Consider the following 21,272-nt stretch of genomic DNA (forward strand, 5'->3'; position numbering starts at 1 on the left):
ACTTTCGTTTTGTTTTTATTTGTTTCCTCTTTTCTTTCCTCAAGGAACAGAAGCTGCTTCGGGGATATTTGGTCACGTCCCCCTCCCCCCGGTGAGTGCATGTGCTGCGGCCTCGTAGAGACGCGCGGATCGACGCTTACACGGTTCCCATTGAAACTCCGCGATCTAAGAACTTTGTGTTAGCGTTAGCAACGTTCCCCCAACTCCAAAATATAAACAAACTTCTAAAAAGCAGACATAATAATGTGAGAAACTCTATGCAATGGTATTATTATTATTATTATTATTATTATTATTATTATTATTGCCACCATTCTTCTTAAACGTAGTTATATTATAATCAAGTTCAGTATTGTGTTGTTTTCAGAGAGGGAATAAATCATATTCTTGTATATGTATCTATGTATATATATTTATGTATGTGTGTGTGTATATGTATATATATATGTGTGTGCTTGTGTGTACATATATATGTGTGTATATGTATATATATGTGTGTATATGTGCTGTATATATATATATATATATATAAGTGTGTATATGTTCTGTATATATATATGTGTGTGTGTATATGTATATATATGTGTGTGTATATGTGCTCTGTATATATATATATATATATATATATATATATGTGTGTGTGTATATGTTCTGTATATATATATGTGTGTGTGTATATGTATATATATGTGTGTGTATATGTGCTCTGTATATATATATATATATATATATATGTGTGTGTATATGTTCTGTATATATATATGTGTGTGTATATGTATAAATGTGTGTTTATATACACTGTATATGTGTGTGTGTGTATATGTATTTATCTTTTCTCTAGATGGCGGAAAACAGCGCTGACCGTGAAGTGACACAGGACCTCGGGGAGGCAGGGGACGGGGCGGAGGGAGACACTACAGATGCCAAACCCGACCGCAGCGCAAGATTCCTAATTTTTGGACGGTAGGTTCTTACACCGCGGGAAGGAAACAAGATCATTCGACGTGTCCGCATGGGGAGATTTGCTTTTGGTTGCTTAGAGTATGAGTAGGATGAGTACCTGTACGAAACCCATTTTTATATACAGTAGATCTCTGTCGGTTAGTCCCTCTCCGCTCCACGAGGTGGCGCTGTAGACCCTCCCCACACACTAGTGCACAAAAACATCTGCTCTGGCATGAAGTTTTTGTTTATGTTCAGTTATGTTCTTTTTACTCTTAAAAGCCCGGTATGGACGAATAAAGACAACCCACATTTTACATTTCATTGGATTGTATGTTATTGATGTTTCGGATACCAATGGTACCATGTAAAATAGAGAAAACTATAGAAATATTATAATAATAATAATAATAATAATAATAATAATAATAATAATAATAATAAAATTATGATGAATAGTGACATAATAATAATAATAATACTAATAATACTATTGGATAATAATTAAATGTATAACTTAGCTGTTTTATCAAATAAATTGAAAGAATACATAGAAACACTGAAAATTAAAGGGTTTTAGACTATATTTGAGTGCACTTTGTGTAGTGTATTTAAAATGCCAAATACCACCCCATATAATTATACCGCTCCAAAAATTAAAATCACAATATGGTGTTTTGGCCACATCACGCAGCTCTGGTTTGGTTTGGTTATGAACGAAGTGTGTGTCTGAATTGCAGCTTTACCAACGATGCCTGGCCCCTAAAATCCAATGGTATCTGACTTTTTGGGGGGAAGTGTCAAAGAGATCTCAGTTAAGTGTGTTATTGTGTTTGAAACCCCAAAAAACACCACATAACAGAAAAAAAGGAGAATTATTTTTTTTTGGCCCCTGTGCCCAGTTCTGCCATGACTGTTTGAATGAACGGTTTATTTTTTTCAATCAAATAAATCCAGGAATTGCATCATTATTCTAAATTACACTGAATGGCACTGAAAATGGAAAGTGGGACTTTTCAATCTCAGTGCACTCAGTTTTTTATTTGAATCTCTACAGGCCACCACATACCAAAAAAAAAAAAAAAAAAAAAGAATCAAAATAAAAATCCCCAAATTGTGTTTTGGCCCTGCGGCCCAGGTAGGGCGGGTGCTGTAGGTAGATTGTGTGTCCGTCAGCAGAGGGCCGGCAGCGTGTCCTGTCTGACCTCGGGACGGGGTGTGAATAGCCCTTTAGAAAGCTCTGGTGCTGTGGCGAGGCTGCTGACTCAGGGGCCTGGCAGGGCGTCGCCCCCTCCCTCAACGCCCGCTGGCCCAGTCCAGCCTCCCTCCAGCACAGAGAGCATGTCACCGTCCTAGCACCGTGCCAAAAAAAGAAAAACGCCGGGGTCTGGATGAACGCAACACTTCGAGGGGGACGAGAACGGACACGAGACCAGAGCAAAGAGCTTTCAGATGCAGAGTGGCGTGGCGCTTAATGACGAACCCAGGTAAGACGCCCTCCTCCTCCTCCTCCTCTTCCTCCTCCATCACCACCCAACTCCCACCCACACTGCCCCGGACACGGCGGCAGGCGGTGGGGAGGGGAGGGGAGGGTTCAGTCAAAGTTCTGGATCACATGTTTGTGGGAACGCGGGCGCTGCGGGGGTGTTTGTGTGTGTGTGTGTGTGTGTGTGTGTGTGTGTGTGTGTGTGTGTGTGTGTGTGTGTGTGTGTGTGTGTGTGTGTGTGGCGGGGCGGATCATTGTTCCCGCGCCCCGCTGACCTGATGACTGGGCCCTTCTGGAACACGCCTGGACATTGTGAGCGCCCAATGGGCCGCCGCGGCTCCGCTATCTGGACGCGTCCTTTAAAGAATGGAAATATGACAGGTCTGTGAGAATCGGCGCTCCTGAAAGATTATGTCGCCACCGCCCGATATACTTTGAATGCTACTTTGATTGGCTTTGAACCATTCTTCTCCCGGGGGGGGTTTACCTATCTTTGCGCCAAGCGGACATGTTTTAGTTTACACCTTGGACCCGGCTTTGGATTACCATGATACTAATGCCTAATTTAAGAATGTATGTACGTTCTGATGTCTGAGTAAGTTGTTCATGTCACTGTGTATTTTTCGAAGGTTGTGGGGGGTTTATTTTGGGTTTTTTTCCGGAGATGTCGACACACTTGTCTTGCTCTTTGAAATTGGACAAAAATGTAATTTTAGACGCGGGCTTCATCAGAAGAGCTACGTTGTCGAGAAACGCCAGTGGTTGGGCTGATAGTGGATTTTCTGGTTTAATAGACCAGTTAACAGTTGTTTTAAACATCACATACTGTATATTAAATCCCAAATGTATTGTTTTTTTATTTATTATATTTCCTTCGAGATACTGATAGCATTTTTCAAGATGATAGGGTTAGAGACCACTTTGAATTAAATATTTGAATATTGAGCGGTTCATTTTGAAGTGTTTAACCGTCTTTTGAATATTTTGTTGCTCTCTCTACCTCCAGTCATAAATACATCAATAGCATGTCGCACAACTCTTAGTAACTTCACCTCCACAGGTTTTTTGTTTTTTTTAAAGTGGTGTGTGTGCGCGTGTGCGCGCGCGTGTTTTCCCATCTTTAAAACGGCAAAAACACCTCTGTGTCTCCTCCGCTCAGTAAGAAGAACAAGGATGGCCAGACGCGGGAGCAGGACAACTCTTCTGAAAGCCATTACAGAATCGTTTCACCAACATTCCAGTATAAGATGAGCCACCAGCGCGTGGGCAAGTGCATCATCATCAACAACAAGAACTTTGATGAAAAGACAGGTTGGTTTCGGGCTTGTCGACGTGTATGTGGGTGTATTCCCTGCGGAGCGCGTGGAATCCGACGTTTACCTTTACTGCAGGTTTACTATTGAAGGAGCAGAGCAGTAGATGTGGATGTTTACCTCATGGGATGCGCCGACGGAAGTAATCTTCCCGCTGCAAGGCAAATATTGGTCAATATTTGACCAAATCCAATGTTATTAAGTATCATTTTTGTTCCAAAAACCTCAATGTCAACAATATGACAATATTTGGTGCATGACTTTTGCGTCGGTGAGAACAGCTAGGACGGTAAGTTCAGCAAACTGCATTACCGCACCGTCACGCTCCTTAAAGACGACATTTATGTATATCGCGATATTACGATAACCAATATCCACTCTTATATAACGATGTCTATATTATAGCGGCTAAAACTCTGTCTTTCCTCCCAGTCTGCAGCCTGTTGTGCTTTCATGAACACTGCGGCCATTGTCGAAATGCCTGGCTTAAAATACAGGTTGAATAGAGGCGCGTGTGCGATTGCATCAGTGCCGACCGTAAACATTCACAGGGTGTCTGCAGGTCCTTGAAACGTATGGAAATGTCAGACGTTTTTATTCAAGAATTTGAACTTGAACAAATTTTTGGCCGATCTATCCACGTATGTTTCACTTTTCTCAAAATGCGACCTTCTTCTGGATCAGAGTGGAAATTTCCGACGTGACGAAACCCTGAACCTTCATTGGGAGAGAACAGCACTCACCGTCTGAAGTTCTTAGTTAGTTTCTTGGATTTATACCATTGGTTAAAATCTTACCTTCCCTGAAGAAAACTGCTCAAATTAAAGTTCATAGGATTATCTAGTTCTTAACCCGCCCCGTTTCCACCAAATATAAAGTACCTGCAAACTTTATTCCGATAAAGTATCGCTTCAGTTCTGGCTCCAACTTGTGCCCAACGTCTCTTAAAAAGCCTGACATTTTACCCGTGGCGCCTGCCGACGCCCTGAGCTCGTAAATGACCTCCCGTCGTCATGAGCCTAACGGTGTCGAATTTGTCTTGTGAGGGATGAATGTACGCAACGGCACGGACAGGGACGCGGGCGAGCTGTTCAAGTGCTTCAAGAGCCTCGGCTTCGACGTCTGCATCTACAACGACCAGACGTGTGAGAAGATGGAGCGTCTCCTCAGGGAAGGTGAGCGCCGGCCGAAGCCGCCGTCCCCCCGGGGTCTCAAGAGCGGCCGGGGAAAGGCCTGACAATGTTTGTTTTTTTTGTTTGTTTTTTTGTTGTTGTTGTTTTTTTGTTTTTTGTTTTTTCCCCTCCCCGCATCGCGCCGACTGAATTACACTCATCGGCCGTTAAACCGCTGACGGTTGGTTAGACTCCTCTGAAAGGTCCACTCTTTTTAAGCGCCGATAAAACGTTTCTTCTGAACGTAGGCGACGACCGGTCCAGGAGCTGACGCGTAGTCGCATGACGACACAGTGCACAAGGTGGCCAATTATTTTATTATTATGTTTTTTACTAATTTATTTTAAGACTTTTTTGGGGCCCTTTTTTCATGCTTTATTGACAGTGACAGTGTGGGAAGAAAGGGGAGAGAGAGAGAGAGAGAGAGCATGCAGCAAATGGCCACGTGCCGCTGCGGTAAGGACTGAGCCTTGTAGATAGTGCGCGCTACCTGGTGAGCTCCTGGGGCACCCCGCGGGTATTTTGAAAGCGCAGTTTTCCAGGACCTTGGGATAATGGCTGATGAGATAGACGACAAGCCTTTCCCTTAAATCTCATTAGAACCGTGAAAAAGGTCGGGTTCCAAATCGGTTTGGCTGCGTTGATAATGTTCGCGGCAGATTGTGTCTTCGTAAAACTAAATTTCAAATACATTTTCAGGCCATGAGATTCAAAGTCTTTCGGACAAGCAAAGTAGCGAGAATCCTGACTAAATACAAGAGATGAAAGGGAATACCGGAGAAACGCACATCGCTGGCAGAAGTTAAGATCCAGATTGTGAGCCGCTCTGTGAGGCGTTGTGAAGCCAGGCGTGGGCCGAGCTAAGTGCATTGTGTGTGTTCCAGTCTCGGAGGAGGACCACAGCGACAGCTCGTGCTTCGCCTGCATCCTGCTGAGCCACGGCGAGGAGGGCATGATCTACGGCACGGACGGCGCCATGCCCATCAAAACCATGACCTCGCTGTTCAGGGGCGACATGTGCAAGAGCTTAGTGGGGAAGCCCAAGCTCTTCTTCATCCAGGTACACGCGTGTGGAAAAAGCCTCTTTTAAAAAAAAAAACAAAAAAAAAAACCAGAACCGCAGGGAGAAGCTGCGCTGCCGTTTCCTTCTCACTCGACTCACGCGTTGGGCTCCGATGAGTCGCAGTCTTACAGGTCGTTTACTCTAGAGCAGCGGATCCCGGACCTTTCCCGGTTCGCGGCCCCACTCGGAAAGCTCCAAAATGTTAGCGCCGCGGGGAGGCAGCCGCTTCCTTAGAGGAGGTTTATTGTAACGACGCGAGGGACGGGAAGCGGCGAACGAGCACGGACAGTGGTGATCAATGTAGTGGTCCGTGTGGTCTCCCACAGCCGTGATGCATTGTCGGAGTTTTAAAGGAAAATGCAATTAAATGACTTAAACGTTTTAAGAAATCAGTAATGACTTCCATTTTTATTTATTAAAAAAAACAAAATACATTTTGTTACCATATTTATGTTTTGCCAATGATTTGGTGGTACTTGGAGTACCTTGCATTACCCCGGTGGACCACTCGGGGGCAGTGGCCCACAGCTTTTATCGCTGCTCTAGAGGAACGACACAAGTAGAGAAATATAGGATTCTTTGAAGAATAACTGCAGAATTTTAGGTAAAAAGACATTAATTATAAATGTCTACGTTGCGGCTTATGCAGCATATCCAGTGGCGTGTTTGATATTTCACTGTCAATGCAGAAGTATTATACACTCTCTATACTAATAAACTTGCCTTCAAGTTGGTATCCCTGGCGTTAAACATAGTTAACTGTCAATTGTTTCACCAGGTCAGCGCTGAGAAAGCAACTCAGGATCTCAATGAAATGTCATTTCATTTACTTCACCAGGCTTGTCGAGGTTCAGAGTTTGATGATGGCATACAGACAGACTCAGGGCCTCCAAACGATACCCTGGAGACCGATGCTAATCCCAGACATAAGATACCAGTTGAGGCTGACTTCCTCTTTGCCTATTCCACCGTGCCAGGTAAACCGCAGCGCATCTTAGTTCCATTTCCTTGTGTCTTCTGCGAGATAGCGTTGAAGACAGTCTCCGATAGGGCTGGGCGATTTTTGGACTAATACTGTGCGTCTATATTGCCAAGCAGGTTGAGCCATTGGTCAATTTAGCGGCTCACAACGTTGGGTCCGGGGACCAGGGGTCCAGCAAGAGGAGCCAGGGGGGCCCCCGTCACAATGATTATTATTTAAACTACGTTATCATTTAATTGACGTAAAAGACGTCAGCAGCGATAGAGAATGTACAGTAATGATAGTTTTGATCGTAGTTTCACTGTTACCTCCCCGACAAGTGTACCACCACTACAACTAAATCATACCCGACAATATAAACCTGCTCAGTTTAAGATCCCAGAGACTAAATCTGATGGAATGGGGTCTGTGGACTAATGTGTATCAGACCGAGGATCCTTGAGATGTGAAAAGATGGAGAATCACTGGATGAGAACAGCTAGAACCAAAATCGCCTTTTTTTTTTTTTTTTTTTCAACTATTCAGCTATATCACAATATTTCAATAACCCAAATGTAATAGACGGCATCTCGTCTCATATCATGATATCGATGCTGTATTGATACTGTACATACCGCCCCCGCCCTCTGAGTCTGTGGAAAGAATAAAAAAATGCCCGTTGATTCGGTTGTGTCACCTGGGATGTGATGTGAACGTATCATAATGTGTTCGGGAAATAATAGCGGTCATAATCTAGTCCTATTTTGGGCAGTCCCAAAGATGACACTTTTGTTGAGGATGGTCACACAAATAATTGTGATTAACAGTGAAATAAATAATAATAATTATAATTAATATGTCTACGTGTTTGCAGTCAGTCTCGCCCCAACTCCCGGAAACTCGCCGCTTGATTGCGATTCCGATGACTGTGTAGCGACTGTGACCGCGCCGTGCCGTCCTCCGTCTCACCTCCATCCCATGACCCCCGCAGGCTACTACTCGTGGAGGAACCCCGGGCGGGGCTCCTGGTTCGTCCAGGCGCTCTGCAACGTCCTCAACGAGTTCGGCAAGACGCTGGAGATCATGCAGATCCTGACGCGGGTCAACTACATGGTGGCCACCAGCTTCGAGTCCTGGTCCGAGGACCCGCGCTTCAGCGAGAAGAAGCAGATCCCCTGCGTGGTCTCCATGCTGACCAAGGAACTGTACTTCAACTGAGCGCCGCGCCCCCGTCGGGGACACCTCAGACTGACCGACCGGGTAACTGGGGCCGGGCGTCGTCTCTCTCAAAAAAAACCCGCTGGATATCTCGACAGATACCCGACGCCGATTCTAAAACGACACCGTTTTCCTCACAAAAAAAACCCCGTCTCTTTTATATGGGAAACCCCGAAGCGGAAAAGGTCGTATTCTACTTTGGAATTAAAATGCCGAGTTAAAAAAAAAACCAAAAAAAACCCAAAAGACAAATCTTTAGTTACATTCAGGCTCACAGACGCTCGAGACATTTATTACTGTGGCGTCAAAATTTGGTATTGAACGCAACAGATAGTTTTTCTTCTGAAAAGCATCAATGGAATTTGGTCGACACATAGAAGCACCTGGCCCGCTGGTAACACTTTGGAATAATATTTTTCCATAACTCTTAACTCCACGATGAGTCGATAAACATCTGTGAGGGAGTAGTACAGCCATCATTTCCAAGTTCATACAATATCACATTCTTTTTTTTTTTTTTTACATAAAATGATATATTCATGTCGGGATTGACTGTCTTTTTATTTTCAATTTTTCCATCAATAACTGTCAGTCGAGCTTTTCTATTCATTTCCATTTCCACTTTCCCCAAATGAAAGTAATCCGATTGAATTAAATGTGGAATTATCTCAATCGCTCATAATGTTCTACTCATAATTACTCGTATGACCAGTAGCAGATGGATATCGAATTCATTGTGAACTAGTAGTTTAAGAGTTAAGAACTTACTTTATTCTGAGGTGTTGCCTGACTTACCAGCCGACTAACTTGTGAAAAAATACTTTAGAATTACTATAGAAAGACTATATATTGAATATTATAGGAAATATACAAAATCCTATTCTATGATAGTTGGGTCATTTCCTCTAGGATGGTTGTTATAGGAAACCCTATACCATTTTCTAGTTAGCAGTCCTTCCCTATAGGATCTGAGAGTAATACTTCATGGCAGTGGTATTCAAACTGCGCTCCTCCTAGTCGGCAAGAATAATGAAAGATTTCAGTTTTTTGACTAAGTATTCTACATATATGAATCCAAGTATTTAAGTATATGCTCTTCATTTTTTTAGAACCAATTTGACGACTTGACTCACGACATTTGGATGAACTTCGTTCACTTCGAGTTCCTCAATCTAAAAGAAGAATTGGAAACCCTATAATTCACTTCACAGTATCTCATTTTCCATCCGCCTTCATTTCTTCTCAGCTTCATTCATTTCCTCTGCGTTCCTGCCACACATTTATTTCATTTTTATCGTATTTTTATTTTTATTTTTTTCCAAGAAGGGGAGTTTGAGTACCACTGCCGGAGGGAGCTCTGTAGAGACCATGAGACGTTATACGACCCTATGGGAATTCCAACGTATTTTTCCGTAAGGGGACCGACCGCCCGACTGGCTGACTCTGCCGACTGTTTCAGGTACTGACTAAGCGGTCCAAACATTCAGGGATGCTCTAGGCCCAGCAGGGCACTGCACATCTTGGTATGTAAGCCACTTGTTGCGCGTGTACAGCAGCTGGGTCGCACAACAAGCGCTCCTCCGGAACCAAAAAAAGAAAACAAAACCCCAAAAAAAAAAAAACGTACAGTGGCACTCCACGTTCATGTGTCGATGGTGATACTTGCCTCTTCTTCAGGGTTTCTGCCTCAAAATACCGATGTCACATTTGATCTGATCTTTGTCGACAGGCGATGTGAAATATCCATGTTATTCTGCCGAAATCGAATCATTGGCTGCCATTCTGCGTGAGCTGATGGAATCATATCTGGGCGTGTTCCCCTCCACTTTCCGGCGCTGTGAGCTGATCTTAACAGGGGTTGTACGGAGCAGGCGGGGTTGACGAGACCGGGCTTTGAAAAAAGGAGGGGGCGCCACGCCTCTCGTTTCGCCGCTTCGGCGGGAAGCGGAAAGCGCTTCCTCGTCTTCTCCGCGTTGACGCCGTTCCGAGTCCGGGCCTTTTGAGTGTCGGCCAACGTGGAGTGCCGATCCCATCCCTAACGGAACAGTACGGGTAGTGATTTTGGGGTCATTAGAGCATAGTGCTCGAAATATCATCCGTATTTGTCCATTTGCGACATCTGAAATGTGTAAAAAAACAACAACAATAAAAGCCGTTGTTTTTCCGGCTAAACCGGCTTTCTCTCATATCTCGGCCCTTGGTATCAGATATGTGTATACCACAAAGTCCAGAGTAGGTATCTGACACCGGTATTGGATATCATTCTATTATTAATTCTCTATTTTGATGAGCGTGCCCTGGTATTGCCAAACCGCCTGTAGTCACGGTGCTTCCAGAGCGCACTCGGTGGTTTTAGGCCGTTTTCCATCGAAAAAACCGAAGAGGAAAAGGTCAGCTGGAAAGTGGATTGGGCCACATTCAGCTATCTGTGTTGTTATGTCTTTTCAACTGTCATTGGTCCCACAAAAAAAAAAACGGAAAAAACGAAAGCAGACAACAGCTGTAGGTGTGGAAAGTGTAAAATGATCACTAGGAGAAGCACATCGTGACGCTCGTGCCGCGCGTTCCAGGACTCCACAGCACTCCTAGTGGCTCTAGTAGGTAGCAGCGCCGGTGATCTCAGGTTCCTTTTGTGTCCCATGGCCCGAGTGCATGTGATGTTTTGGGAACGTTATTAATAGCTGGGAAGTGGTGACCGCTGTCCAGACGGATAGTTACGTAATCCCCATCGGACTTGCTGTCGTTTGACATGGCGGCTCGGCGCTCGGTATGCTACGGCCTTGCGGTGGGAGGGATCGCATTGTCCAGTGCCTTTGAGGATAGCCATTCCTTTGAATTCTCTCTTCCACTTTTTCCCCCACACCGCCTTCAAAAGGGGCTTCGGCTAAGATTGTAAACTCGATATGCTGAAACGACGGATGTCGGAAATTTGAATTTGTGTTATCTGATGAATAAACTATATTGTTGCCAAAGCACAAATGACCATTGTACCGCTGTATATCGGTGTGGTGATTGGTCGTCAGAAGAAAACCAAACTTGGAGGCACCAGGTGTCTCATATATTGTTCCAATGGCAGAGTTTTGCATTGATTTAGAGTGAAGTAAAAACTATCAAACAATATATTATCAAAAAAGGAAAACAAAAAAAATTGAATTGTTCTTTTTTTTATTTGCCAATTTCTTTTTTTACTAATGTTTTTGCCCATTCCTCAACAGAGCTCTAACAAAATATATTCCAAATATTTAAAATTTGATAAATAAATATTTAAAATATTATTGCCCAGTTAGTTAAAAAAAATAAAATATAAATATTGAAATCTAGATTTTTTTTCCTATATATATATATATATATATATATATATATATATATATATATATATATATATATTTTTTTTTTAATCATAGACATTTTCTTGGGGTCTGAAAATGCACTTCGTGTTTGTCCCAAAGTCAGACATTTTCTGTCAATCACAGAGGCAGCTATTACTGATGACCACGCTCCACATGTCCAAACTGCTACACGTTGCAGCACTACCGCTGCAAACTTTCCTCATTCTTACGACTGTGTGTGTCAGTAACTTTGGATCAAACTTTATTCATAGCTTTATTTTTTATTTTTTTGCTTTATTTTATTTTTTCCCCACAGTCATTGTATTTTTGCATCAGTCAGTTTTTTTTTTTTTTTTTGTTTTTTTTACTACAATATATTTTCGGATGCCGCAACACTGACCAGCACTCCCGAAACATTATCCACCTCACACATACTGTAGCAGTCCAACGCAGACACAAGCTTCAAATCATCTGGACACGAAGATCTCTGATCAATGATGTGGTGCCCAACCCGTGCTGAAAGTGTGCACTCACCGTGTTTTGGAATGGAATTTAATGGGGGGGGAGATCTCATTTGAAGGGGTTCATTTTTTTTTAAAAAGCTTTCAAGTGTTAAATGCTATTGTCCTCAGGAATATTTTCAAAAGATTTGGATAAATGAATGGATGAAATGAATACCAAAGTATGATTTGGCCCCGTTTTAACGAGGGGCAATACGACGATGTTTAAATGACTTTAAATCAGAGGAATGCTTATGTAAACACTATTTTATTGTATTAAACATGAAGAATATATTGTGTAATGACTTGAGTGTTTTTTGTTGTCACCTCAAATCATTGATTTTTTTTTTTTTTATTATAAATCCTCGGAGATCACAGTGAAGCGGACATACAGCGGCATGTCTACATCCGGTGTACCATATCACCATTGCAACCGTTGATATAAAAAAATCGGTCAAAGCCGAAATCACGCCGGACAACAACGTCGTAAAATTAGCAGCAAATATCGCCCTCTCATGGAGGCCGTAGAAACGACACCTGAAAACACCGCAATACGCCGCAATGTTCTGGAATACAGTGTAAATAACCGCTAGTCTGATGGCAAAATTAAAGAACTAACTAAGAACTTCAAACAGGCTCTTAACAAATCACTCTGTTTAATGAAAAATAAAACGTCAACGTCCTGAAAAGAAACGCAGCTTGCGAATGGCTCTTTCCTAATGCAAAAGTAGAACTAGAAGTCAACGCATTTGCAATTTGGAAGCGACGGAGATGAAGGAGAGTCGCCTGAGTCGATCTCACCGCCCGCCCGGATGGTGACCCAGGCTATCATCCTCCGCCTCCGCCTCCACCTCCACCCGTGCTTTCCAGCTGTCGCCAGTGTTGCAGCCCTTGGCAGTCGCACGCGCCAAACAGGTCCCGGTCATTACGACGGGAAAGCAGATGTTCTTCAATTCCTCCACCCATCTCTCCCTCGCCACTTCCCCGGAGCCACCCCCCCGCCAAACACTCTCCCTTTATCTCCTCTGCTCCTCCTCCCTGCACCTGTTTAAAGGGACGGTACCGGGGGTTACCTGGAAAAAAAACCCAGTGCTGACGTGGCCGGTCACAGAGTGACACGAGCAAACACAAACACAATTCAGTCCGTTCAATCTGTCCATGCCCAGAAAGACATTGAACCATCAGAGACGTGCGCTCTCAGATGGTTAAGTCAAGCCAGCACAATGCTTTGGATTGGACGACTAACAAAATAAATGATGAAGAAAGAAATTTAAATATCTTCTCCAGTCGACTGAATACGTAAAGGCTGGTTCATGCAGATGCTGAAGGGCTTGCTGCCTATCGCCCACTCTGACCAAGGCAGCTGGAGGCGCTTGTACCCGGTCGGTCGCCGTGGGACCGGCGGACGAGCACTTTGCGGTCGGCGGTCTCTCCCCTGACGAGCCTCAAGCCGCGAGCCCGACGCCCCACGGCGGAGGCCGTTCTCCGCTGTGTTCCCAGCCCCCCCCCGCTGTCCCCACTTCAGGAGCCGCCAGGAGCCGATCTGGAGGCGTCGCAGATCCGAAGAGGCTTCCAGTTGCTCCCTTGGTTGTCGTGACCGGGGCACAGCGCCTGATGCAAGGCGTCAGAGAATGCGCCGGCACAGAAGCAATGGAGGGGCGTCATGGTGTCCGCGCCGAGGAAGGACACCAAGCCCCCAGGGAAGCTGCAGTACACCCCGATGCGCTTGAACTGCCTGCCCTCCACCAGGGGCAGCACATGGGGAACCCCGCTGTGCCAGGCCGTGTAGTCCCCGCTGAAGTACTCCACGCACCAGGACTCCTTGCCGCGACCCAGCCAGCAGTCCTCCTCGCGGCCCCGGCGCGGGATGCTGGGGTACGTGAGGCCGATCTCCCAGTAGGTTTTGCCGCTGACCTCCACCTCCCAGTAGCGCCGGCCTTCGGTGAAGCCGTCTCGGCTGACCACGTTCAGCGTGGTGTCGAACCGTGCGGGCGTTTCGGGGAAATCCTTCCAGGTCGTCGTGTAGGCGACCGCGTCGCCCTCGGGGGAGACGGTCAGTTTGGGGTGGGCGGTGTCAGGGTCCAAGATAACATCTGCAGCATCTGAAGTCGACAAAAAATAGACCCACTAAATCTATAGTGTTAAAACTATGGGCGCGTCGCCCTCAAATAATAACCAAACAGGAGAAGTTGCTTTGTTGCCGGGCAGATGTGGAACTCCCAGGTTCAGAAAAGTAGATGTCCTCCCCAGGAGGACCATTTTGGATTTGCCAATAATTGCCCAGAGGAAGAACTTAATAGGAGAGATCATTGCAGAGCTCAGAGGAAGAACCTAGAATATACCAGAACCTGGAGTTATTCACCATGGTGGCGTCTTGGGACCTAAGAGACATTTTCCGCTGGCTCAAGTGAAATTACCATGAAAGCGCCTCAACAACATCATCAGCATAATATGTTGATCTGTAAAAAACGTTCTACTCTATCCGTCGATTAAATTCAAGACTATCCTGTTCTTGAGACTATTTTGGAGACGGCTGTTTTTTCCCCTTTTGACTTTGAGGGCTTCAGGCCTAGTTCTAATATCGATGTATAAGTAAAAAGCGGATATCCGACCACAGCAGGAAAGGAGTACTGGAGAACGACACGACAGTAGTAACACTGGACCTGAAGCATAAAGGTATGTACTCATGAAAGGTCTATTATATAGTCTTAGTCTCTATTGTCTGTATAGTTTGTATAGTCTTTATAGTCTTTGCCCGATTGAGGACCTGTCGGTTTGTTGGTCCGTCAGTTCTTGGTCCATCCGTCCGTCAGTCCATCGGTCCATCAGTCCGTCCGTCCGTCCGTCTACCCACGGCCCGCGGCTGAACTCACAACTCTGGAGGAGCCTCTTGGAGACGGGAAGCTGCGACCTGATGAACAGCAGCAGGTTGCCGGTGAGACTGAGGAGCTGCTGGTTCCTGAAGTCGTCCGTCTGGATCGAGTCGGGGTCGGTCGACTTCAGCGCCTCTGAAATTCTAACGATTCACAGGAAAAAAGAAGGGGAAGGGGGAGAAGATGTTTTGGAGTACAGAGTCACGCGATGGTTGTTGCTCATTTGGAATTGGTTATTCTCGATTCAATATTGGTAATGAGTTGATAATGAGAATGAAATAAATGTTTCCGGAATGTCTGCGGTTAATTTGGATAATTTGGGTGGTAATGCAGTTACGTCAGATAAATACTGTCTATCTATCTTATATATTCTGGTATATCAATAGCTCATACATCTGATACACAAACAAAAGTTGTTTTTGTTGGTGTTTGTTTTCTTTGAGCAAGAAACTAATTATTCCTAAATTGCTGTGGTGTTGTTTTTGTTTGTTATGGGGTTTGATTGTTACTTTTCAAGCGCTGTGTGTGCTTTTCTATTGGGAGCATTTAAAGTTAGAGTTCAAGTGCAGTTCAAGTCGACTTCATATTTGTGTTTGTGTGAGACTATGTATTCTATGTAGTGTGGATAAATATATTTCTGTACAGGTTGCGTGGGCTAAATGTAACTTACCTCTCTTCAATTTCCGCACTCTGCATACAATAAAGAAAAATACCACAGGTTAAACAGCCTATGATGCAGAAATAATTATAAAACAACAGCTTTTTATTCATATATTTTTTGCACTATGCATACAGTATTTACTTTATGTACATATACAAATATTACTTTCATTTTTCTCTGTGTATATATATGTTTTGTGTGTGTGTGTGTGTGTGTGTGTGTATATCGGATCTTTTTGTGCCAAAAACCCCATGCAATGATAAGTTTAAAAAAACCTGAAGACAATAATACTATTAATAGATAATTCATATAATAATAATGATAAACAACAACAACAATAAAAATATACTTGCGGGCAGCAATACACGGGGTCCATTATTGACACCAATTGCAAATTTATGAGTTCCCATGGAACGTAGCATGTGAGCTACAAGCGAACTCCATGTGGGAGGTCACAAACACGGAATATGTTTTGGACTGTTTTTGACTCCTACAGTTTGTGTGTTACGACCGGCTCGAGTGCCACAAAATAAGGAGGGACACCACACCGGGTTAGATGGAAGTGAATGCGTTTCTATTTACAAAAAGGGCAAAAGAATAAAATATAAATCGAAAAGCCCCGCCAACATCAAGCAGGTAAAGCGTCACATGCTCAGACACACACACGCACACTACGGAGTCTACACCACGCAGCTCGCACGACGCCAATGTGCGTTCGTAGCCACAACCTGCACATATATAACAAATTGGATGCAGATGTCACAAAGCGTCTCACTCCGCAAACTTATCTCGCAATGCACTAACGTTCGGCTACTTCCGCTCAAATTCCGTCTTTTTTTCCACAAATGTAATGCTCCAAATGTGGATCAGTTTGGATCAAACTTGAACCACGAGATGTCTGAGACGTCCCGGTTCTAACGAGACCCCAACCATGGTCCAGCGCTTGTCCGGTTGCAGGCGGCAATAATGACAATAAACACAACAGAAGGGATATTGAAAAAGCACCTGGACAGCCATCTCTCCAGTCTCCTTCTCCGGGGCGTTGGTGTTCTCCAGCTCCTGGTCCAGCTCCTCTCTCAGGAGGCAGCAGGCCTCCATCCTCTCCTCCACCTCCCTCTCCGCGGCCTCCTGCTCCGCATCCAGCTGGCCCAGCGTGAGGCGCAGGTCCTCGTCCAGAACCCTCCTCATCTCCTGGTACTTCTGCCTCAGCTTCTCCTTCAGAGCATCCGAGCTTTTCTGCAGCGAGACGGCCATGAAGGAGGGCGGGAGGAAGGAAGGAAGAAAGAAAGAAAGAAAGAAAGAAATACGGAATGAATAAAAAAAGAATAGATAAATAATTGAACATATATATTTGGGAGGATAAGGAAAGTGACAAATCAGATGCATTTATTATATTTATCTACAATTTAGAAAAATGTGAAAAATATGAAATATGAGGAATGAGTGATGCATTTGTGTCTATACTGTTAAATATTAGTAAATCTAAATGATATATATAGTTAAAATATGTTTTATAAATATGGGTTAGGGTTAGGTCCCTAACCCTATGATATTATTATATATATTATTATATGATATTAATATATTATGTCCTATTAATATAATTATATCATATTAATATATTATATATAATTATATATAAATGTTTATTAATAAGATATCTCATTATATAATTAATTAATTAATTAATATAGAATTATATTAATATAATGAAAGAAAGAAAAATGAAAGAAAATAACATGAAAAAACGCAATACATAAAAAAGTGACAAACAACAATGAGCAGCACATCACTAAACTCACACAAGGCTTAGTTGTTATCACTGAGACAAGCATTCTACACGACAGAGCAACATGAGCAACACGACAGAGCAACCTGAGCAACACGACAGAGCAACGTTAGCAACTCAACACAGCAACGTGATCAACACAACAGAGCAATGTGAGCAACACGACACAGCAACGTGAACAACACGACAGAGCAAGTGAACAACACGACAGAGCTACGTGAACAACACAACAGAGCAACGTGAGCAACACGACAAAGCAACATGGTCAACACAACAGAGCAACGTGAGCAACACGACAGAGCAACGTGAGCAACACGACAGAGCAACATGAACAACACAACAGAGCAACGTGAGCAACACAACAGAGCAACGTGAGCAACACGACAGAGCAACGTGAGCAACACAAAAGAGCAACATGAACAACACAACAGAGCAATGTGAGCAACACGACACAGCAACGTGAACAACAAAACAGAGCAAGGTGAGCAACACGACAGAGCAACGCGAGCAACAGGTCAGAGCAACGTGAACACCACGACAGAGCAAGGTGAGCAACACGACAGAGCAACGTGAACAACACGACAGAGCTACGTGTTTGCCCTGGCATCGTTTCATTCCTCAGAACAGGAGGCGCCGCCACGCACTCACTTTGATCTCCAGCTGCCTGGACGCCAGCTTCTTCATCCTGTAGCTGACGACATTCCTGTGACGCTCCAGGTTCTGCTGGCGCCTCAGGAGCGCTTCCTTCACACACACACACACACACACACACACACACACACACACACACATACACACACACACACACACACACACACACACACACAGAAAACCCCCAAAAGCAGCTGGTCAGGTGTCGGGGGTGACGCCGGTGGGAACAGGCCTCACCTGACGCTCACCTGGCACTGGGCGGTTGGTCCCAGGTGGATCATTCTGCCTCCGGCGTCGTCTCCTCTCCGTGCGTGAAGCGCAGCCCCTTTAATACGGGGCCCGGCCGGAGGGGCGGCTCCCGACATCTGACCTTTGCCCCCGAAAAATCCGCCGCCTTGACTGCGGCGCTGCTGCCCTGCCAGGCACGCCGCCGTGTTCCATTTGTGGAGCAGAGAAAGTAAATCTTGGATGACAAGGGGAAGGAAGCGGATGAGGTCAAACGCACCCTGCGTCCTATTTAAGGATCATATTAGTCCATCCCGGTGGAAGGATATTGTGCGTTTATTAGCCCTGTATATTTCATACACGAGGGCAATTCAAAGAGCTTTAGATGAGACAGAAAAAGACATGGTATAAAAAGGATAAAAAGGAAGAATAAAAGCACGGGAATAAAAAGGTCAAAACAGATTAAAAAGACGGCGACTGGAGACCAACTTTGTTCTTTTTCAGGATTTTTTTTGATACAAATAAATCCACAATATTAGAGACTTTTTTGGCCCTTTTCCCCAATCCAACGCACCTAAATCTAGAGAAATCGTACATTTTATTGGTACAGTACCATATAGGGCTGACAATGAGGGCTATGAGATAATTTCGGGAAATTTAGGAAATTAAAGACCCTTTCTTAGAGTGTGATTGGTATTTTAATAAAAATCCCCCAAAACATCAGATCTGATTTAATTGTGTAAAAGAAAAAGTCCTGGATTCTATCATTTTTAGACCCTATTTCCCACTTCCATGCACCTAAAACGACATATTTTAGTGGTTCTGTAAAGTACTGAAAATGAATGGGCTATGAGAGATTATTTTGGGAATAGGCAATTAAAGACCTCTTTTAAGAGCGTGATTTGCATTTAAAAAAAAGGAAAAAAAAACCCCATCATATCCCCTTTAATTTTGAGAAGAAAAAAAATACAATCTCTTTTTCGGGCCCCATTATCCCACTAAATATTGAGAAATTGCAGATTTTAGCGGTCTTTTAAAGGTCTGGCAATGGCTATCCAAGGTGAGATCTTTTTGGGAATCGGAAATGAAAGACCTCTTTTTAGAGTGTGATCTGTGTTAAGTACAAAATCCAAGAAACACCAGATCCCACTGCATTGTGGGTGGAAAAAACATTTTTTTTTTCTCCTATTTCCCAGTCCTGTGCACCCTAATAACCAAAGGGAGTCTATTCATACTGAACTGACTCTAAAGCCATGACCCTGTCGGGGCTTCCGTGTACGACCCAGTGAAAGCTGCAGATTTAGAACTTTTTGACCCTTTAGCTCCAGTAAACCCGACGACTGAGAAGACAAAAGTCTGATTGAACCCCAGATTTAAACATCCGTTCGTCCTTCAGCAACGTGCCACCGTCTGAACTATGGACGACTTCTTCAGGCGTCTGGCGCCGGCCCATGGCAGCGAATAAACAAGGACATTTTTAAATCATATGACACGTAAGATGTAGGAGGTGCAGCTGTGGCGCGTGCCTCTTGCTGATATTGGTCTGATGCAACGGTTCTCAACGTGGGGTCCGGGGACCCCACAGGGGCTCCTTCAAGAGGTCCCTGCGGGGGTCCCCGGCACAATGACCCGCAGTCAAACGTCGCTGTTATTCGATTGCAATAAAAGACGTCAGCACCGTCAGAGAATGTGCAATAGTGACGGTTTTCGCCCTGGTTGGGTTGTTATCTCTGTGACACTTAATCATATCCAACCACGGAAACACGGAAGCAGGACTCTCCGAGCCTGGGGAGGTTGGAGCCCCGACGACACCCGGTGGCCAGGTGAGGAACAGCAGGTGAGGGAGGCGTCTCCGGGCCGGGGTTGTTTGTTTTTTCTTCTTCTTTTTAACCCCTTGTGCCGGGTCACGCCAGGGTGCCGTGAGAGCGGGCCAGCGGTGTGCAGGTTTTTCCCAAACTCCACTCGCGTGGAAATGAGCTTTTGTGTCGCAAGGTCAAAGTCGAGAAGAATGCGCCCGGTTCGGTCGGCGCGACGGGCGGCGAGCGAGCGAGCGAGCGAAGGAGGGAGGCTTCTTTGAACCGTCGGCGAGAGCCAGAGGAGTCGCTTGGGCTCTGCGCCGTGAGCGGAGTCGTTGAAAAAATAACCGACTGAGCCCTCGCCCGACGCCAAGACGAATTCTTGGTGCCGGGCGAGGGCTCAGTCAGTCACGTCCAGTATGAATCGTGACCGACGTGTTGGCCCTTTCTTCCTTTTTTTTTTTTTTTTTTTTTTTTTTACTTCAGTGCGAGTTGAAGATTCACGCTTTTGTGACGACCGACTCCAGGGTCGTTTTAGAAGGGGAGTTCGCTGTGCAATGAAATCGTTTCTGGCGTCTTTGGCGGCTGAGACCTGAAGGGGTGTGGGCCGTGGGGCTTATTCCCATGTAAAACAATGTGCTGCGCTCACTCGCCACAGTGCATAACATACCCATGACAGCCAGGTGTTGATGGTTCCTTCCAGTAAATATTAGAGGCTGCGAGTGTGTGTGTGCGTGTGTGCGTTAGCATTCCTCTCGTGCATGCTTCAGTTCCAACAGATCTGGAACTGATCTTCAGTATCGATCGACGGGAATCCGATCCACTCTGCCTCCTCTTCCTTCACAGCAACGACCTCGCTGCAAATCAAAAAACAATAAACGAAAACAAAAAAAAACAAAAAAAAAAACCCCGGCTGGTGTTTTCCAACTTTTACATTTCCCAGGCAGACGCACGGGGCGGGTGGAGGCGTCTTCACCTGTTTTTTTTTTCAATTTTTTTTACTTTTTTTGTTCCACACTTTTTCTGCTAGTGGCGCGACGGCGCTCCTCGAGGCCCCGATCTTTCTTTCTAAAAAGTAGAAAATTCCTTTCCAAATAGACCGACTAACTGACTCCTAAAACGTAATACAGTAAGTGGAATACTTATAGAATAAGATAAAAATATATAGAATAAAATACAATAAAAATAAATTGAAATAAAATGGAATAGATAGAAGGAATATGCCTATGTATGTACAGATATGTGCATTTAAAGTGGCATGTGAATTAAAGTGGCATGTGAATGTGAATAGTG

General features: G+C 44.5%; 2 protein-coding genes across 2 annotated transcripts; one reads left to right on the top strand and one right to left on the bottom strand.

Annotated features, from left to right (window-relative positions):
• Window positions 1-11,429, top strand: casp7 (caspase 7, apoptosis-related cysteine peptidase). Its single transcript, XM_080020975.1, has 7 exons — window positions 1-91; window positions 842-963; window positions 3,588-3,739; window positions 4,788-4,916; window positions 5,798-5,973; window positions 6,815-6,953; window positions 7,929-11,429. Exons 2-7 carry the CDS (start codon window positions 842-844, stop codon window positions 8,153-8,155), a joined length of 945 nt encoding a protein of 314 aa, XP_079877101.1. The 5' UTR covers window positions 1-91; the 3' UTR covers window positions 8,156-11,429.
• A 1,189-nt stretch (window positions 11,430-12,618) lies between these two features.
• Window positions 12,619-18,264, bottom strand: LOC307245402 (pyrin). The gene is made up of 6 exons (XM_080020969.1): window positions 18,207-18,264; window positions 17,956-18,051; window positions 16,524-16,754; window positions 15,528-15,547; window positions 14,858-15,000; window positions 12,619-14,086 (listed from the first exon to the last, which is right to left on the bottom strand). The coding sequence occupies exons 1-6, from the start codon at window positions 18,237-18,239 to the stop codon at window positions 13,506-13,508; spliced, it is 1,104 nt and encodes a 367-aa protein (XP_079877095.1). The 5' UTR covers window positions 18,240-18,264; the 3' UTR covers window positions 12,619-13,505.
• Between the last annotated feature and the right edge of the window lie 3,008 nt (window positions 18,265-21,272).

Source organism: Zeus faber (assembly GCF_960531495.2).
Source record: "Zeus faber genome assembly, chromosome: 20".
NCBI classification, from domain to species: domain Eukaryota; kingdom Metazoa; phylum Chordata; class Actinopteri; order Zeiformes; family Zeidae; genus Zeus; species Zeus faber.

Bases quoted from the DNA above. Each gene is read 5' to 3' on its own strand.
- casp7 (XM_080020975.1), top strand. From the start codon at position 842: ATGGCGGAAAACAGCGCTGACCGTGAAGTGACACAGGACCTCGGGGAG. The intron at 964-3,587 runs GTAGGTTCTTAC...TCCTCCGCTCAG, and splicing joins AGATTCCTAATTTTTGGACG to TAAGAAGAACAAGGATGGCC. The intron at 4,917-5,797 runs GTGAGCGCCGGC...TGTGTGTTCCAG, and splicing joins GGAGCGTCTCCTCAGGGAAG to TCTCGGAGGAGGACCACAGC.
- LOC307245402 (XM_080020969.1), bottom strand. From the start codon at position 18,239: ATGATCCACCTGGGACCAACCGCCCAGTGCCAG. The intron at 18,052-18,206 runs GTGAGCGTCAGG...GTGTGTGTGAAG, and splicing joins GACCAACCGCCCAGTGCCAG to GAAGCGCTCCTGAGGCGCCA. The intron at 15,548-16,523 runs GTGCTTTTTCAA...TATTGTATGCAG, and splicing joins CTGGAGAGATGGCTGTCCAG to AGTGCGGAAATTGAAGAGAG.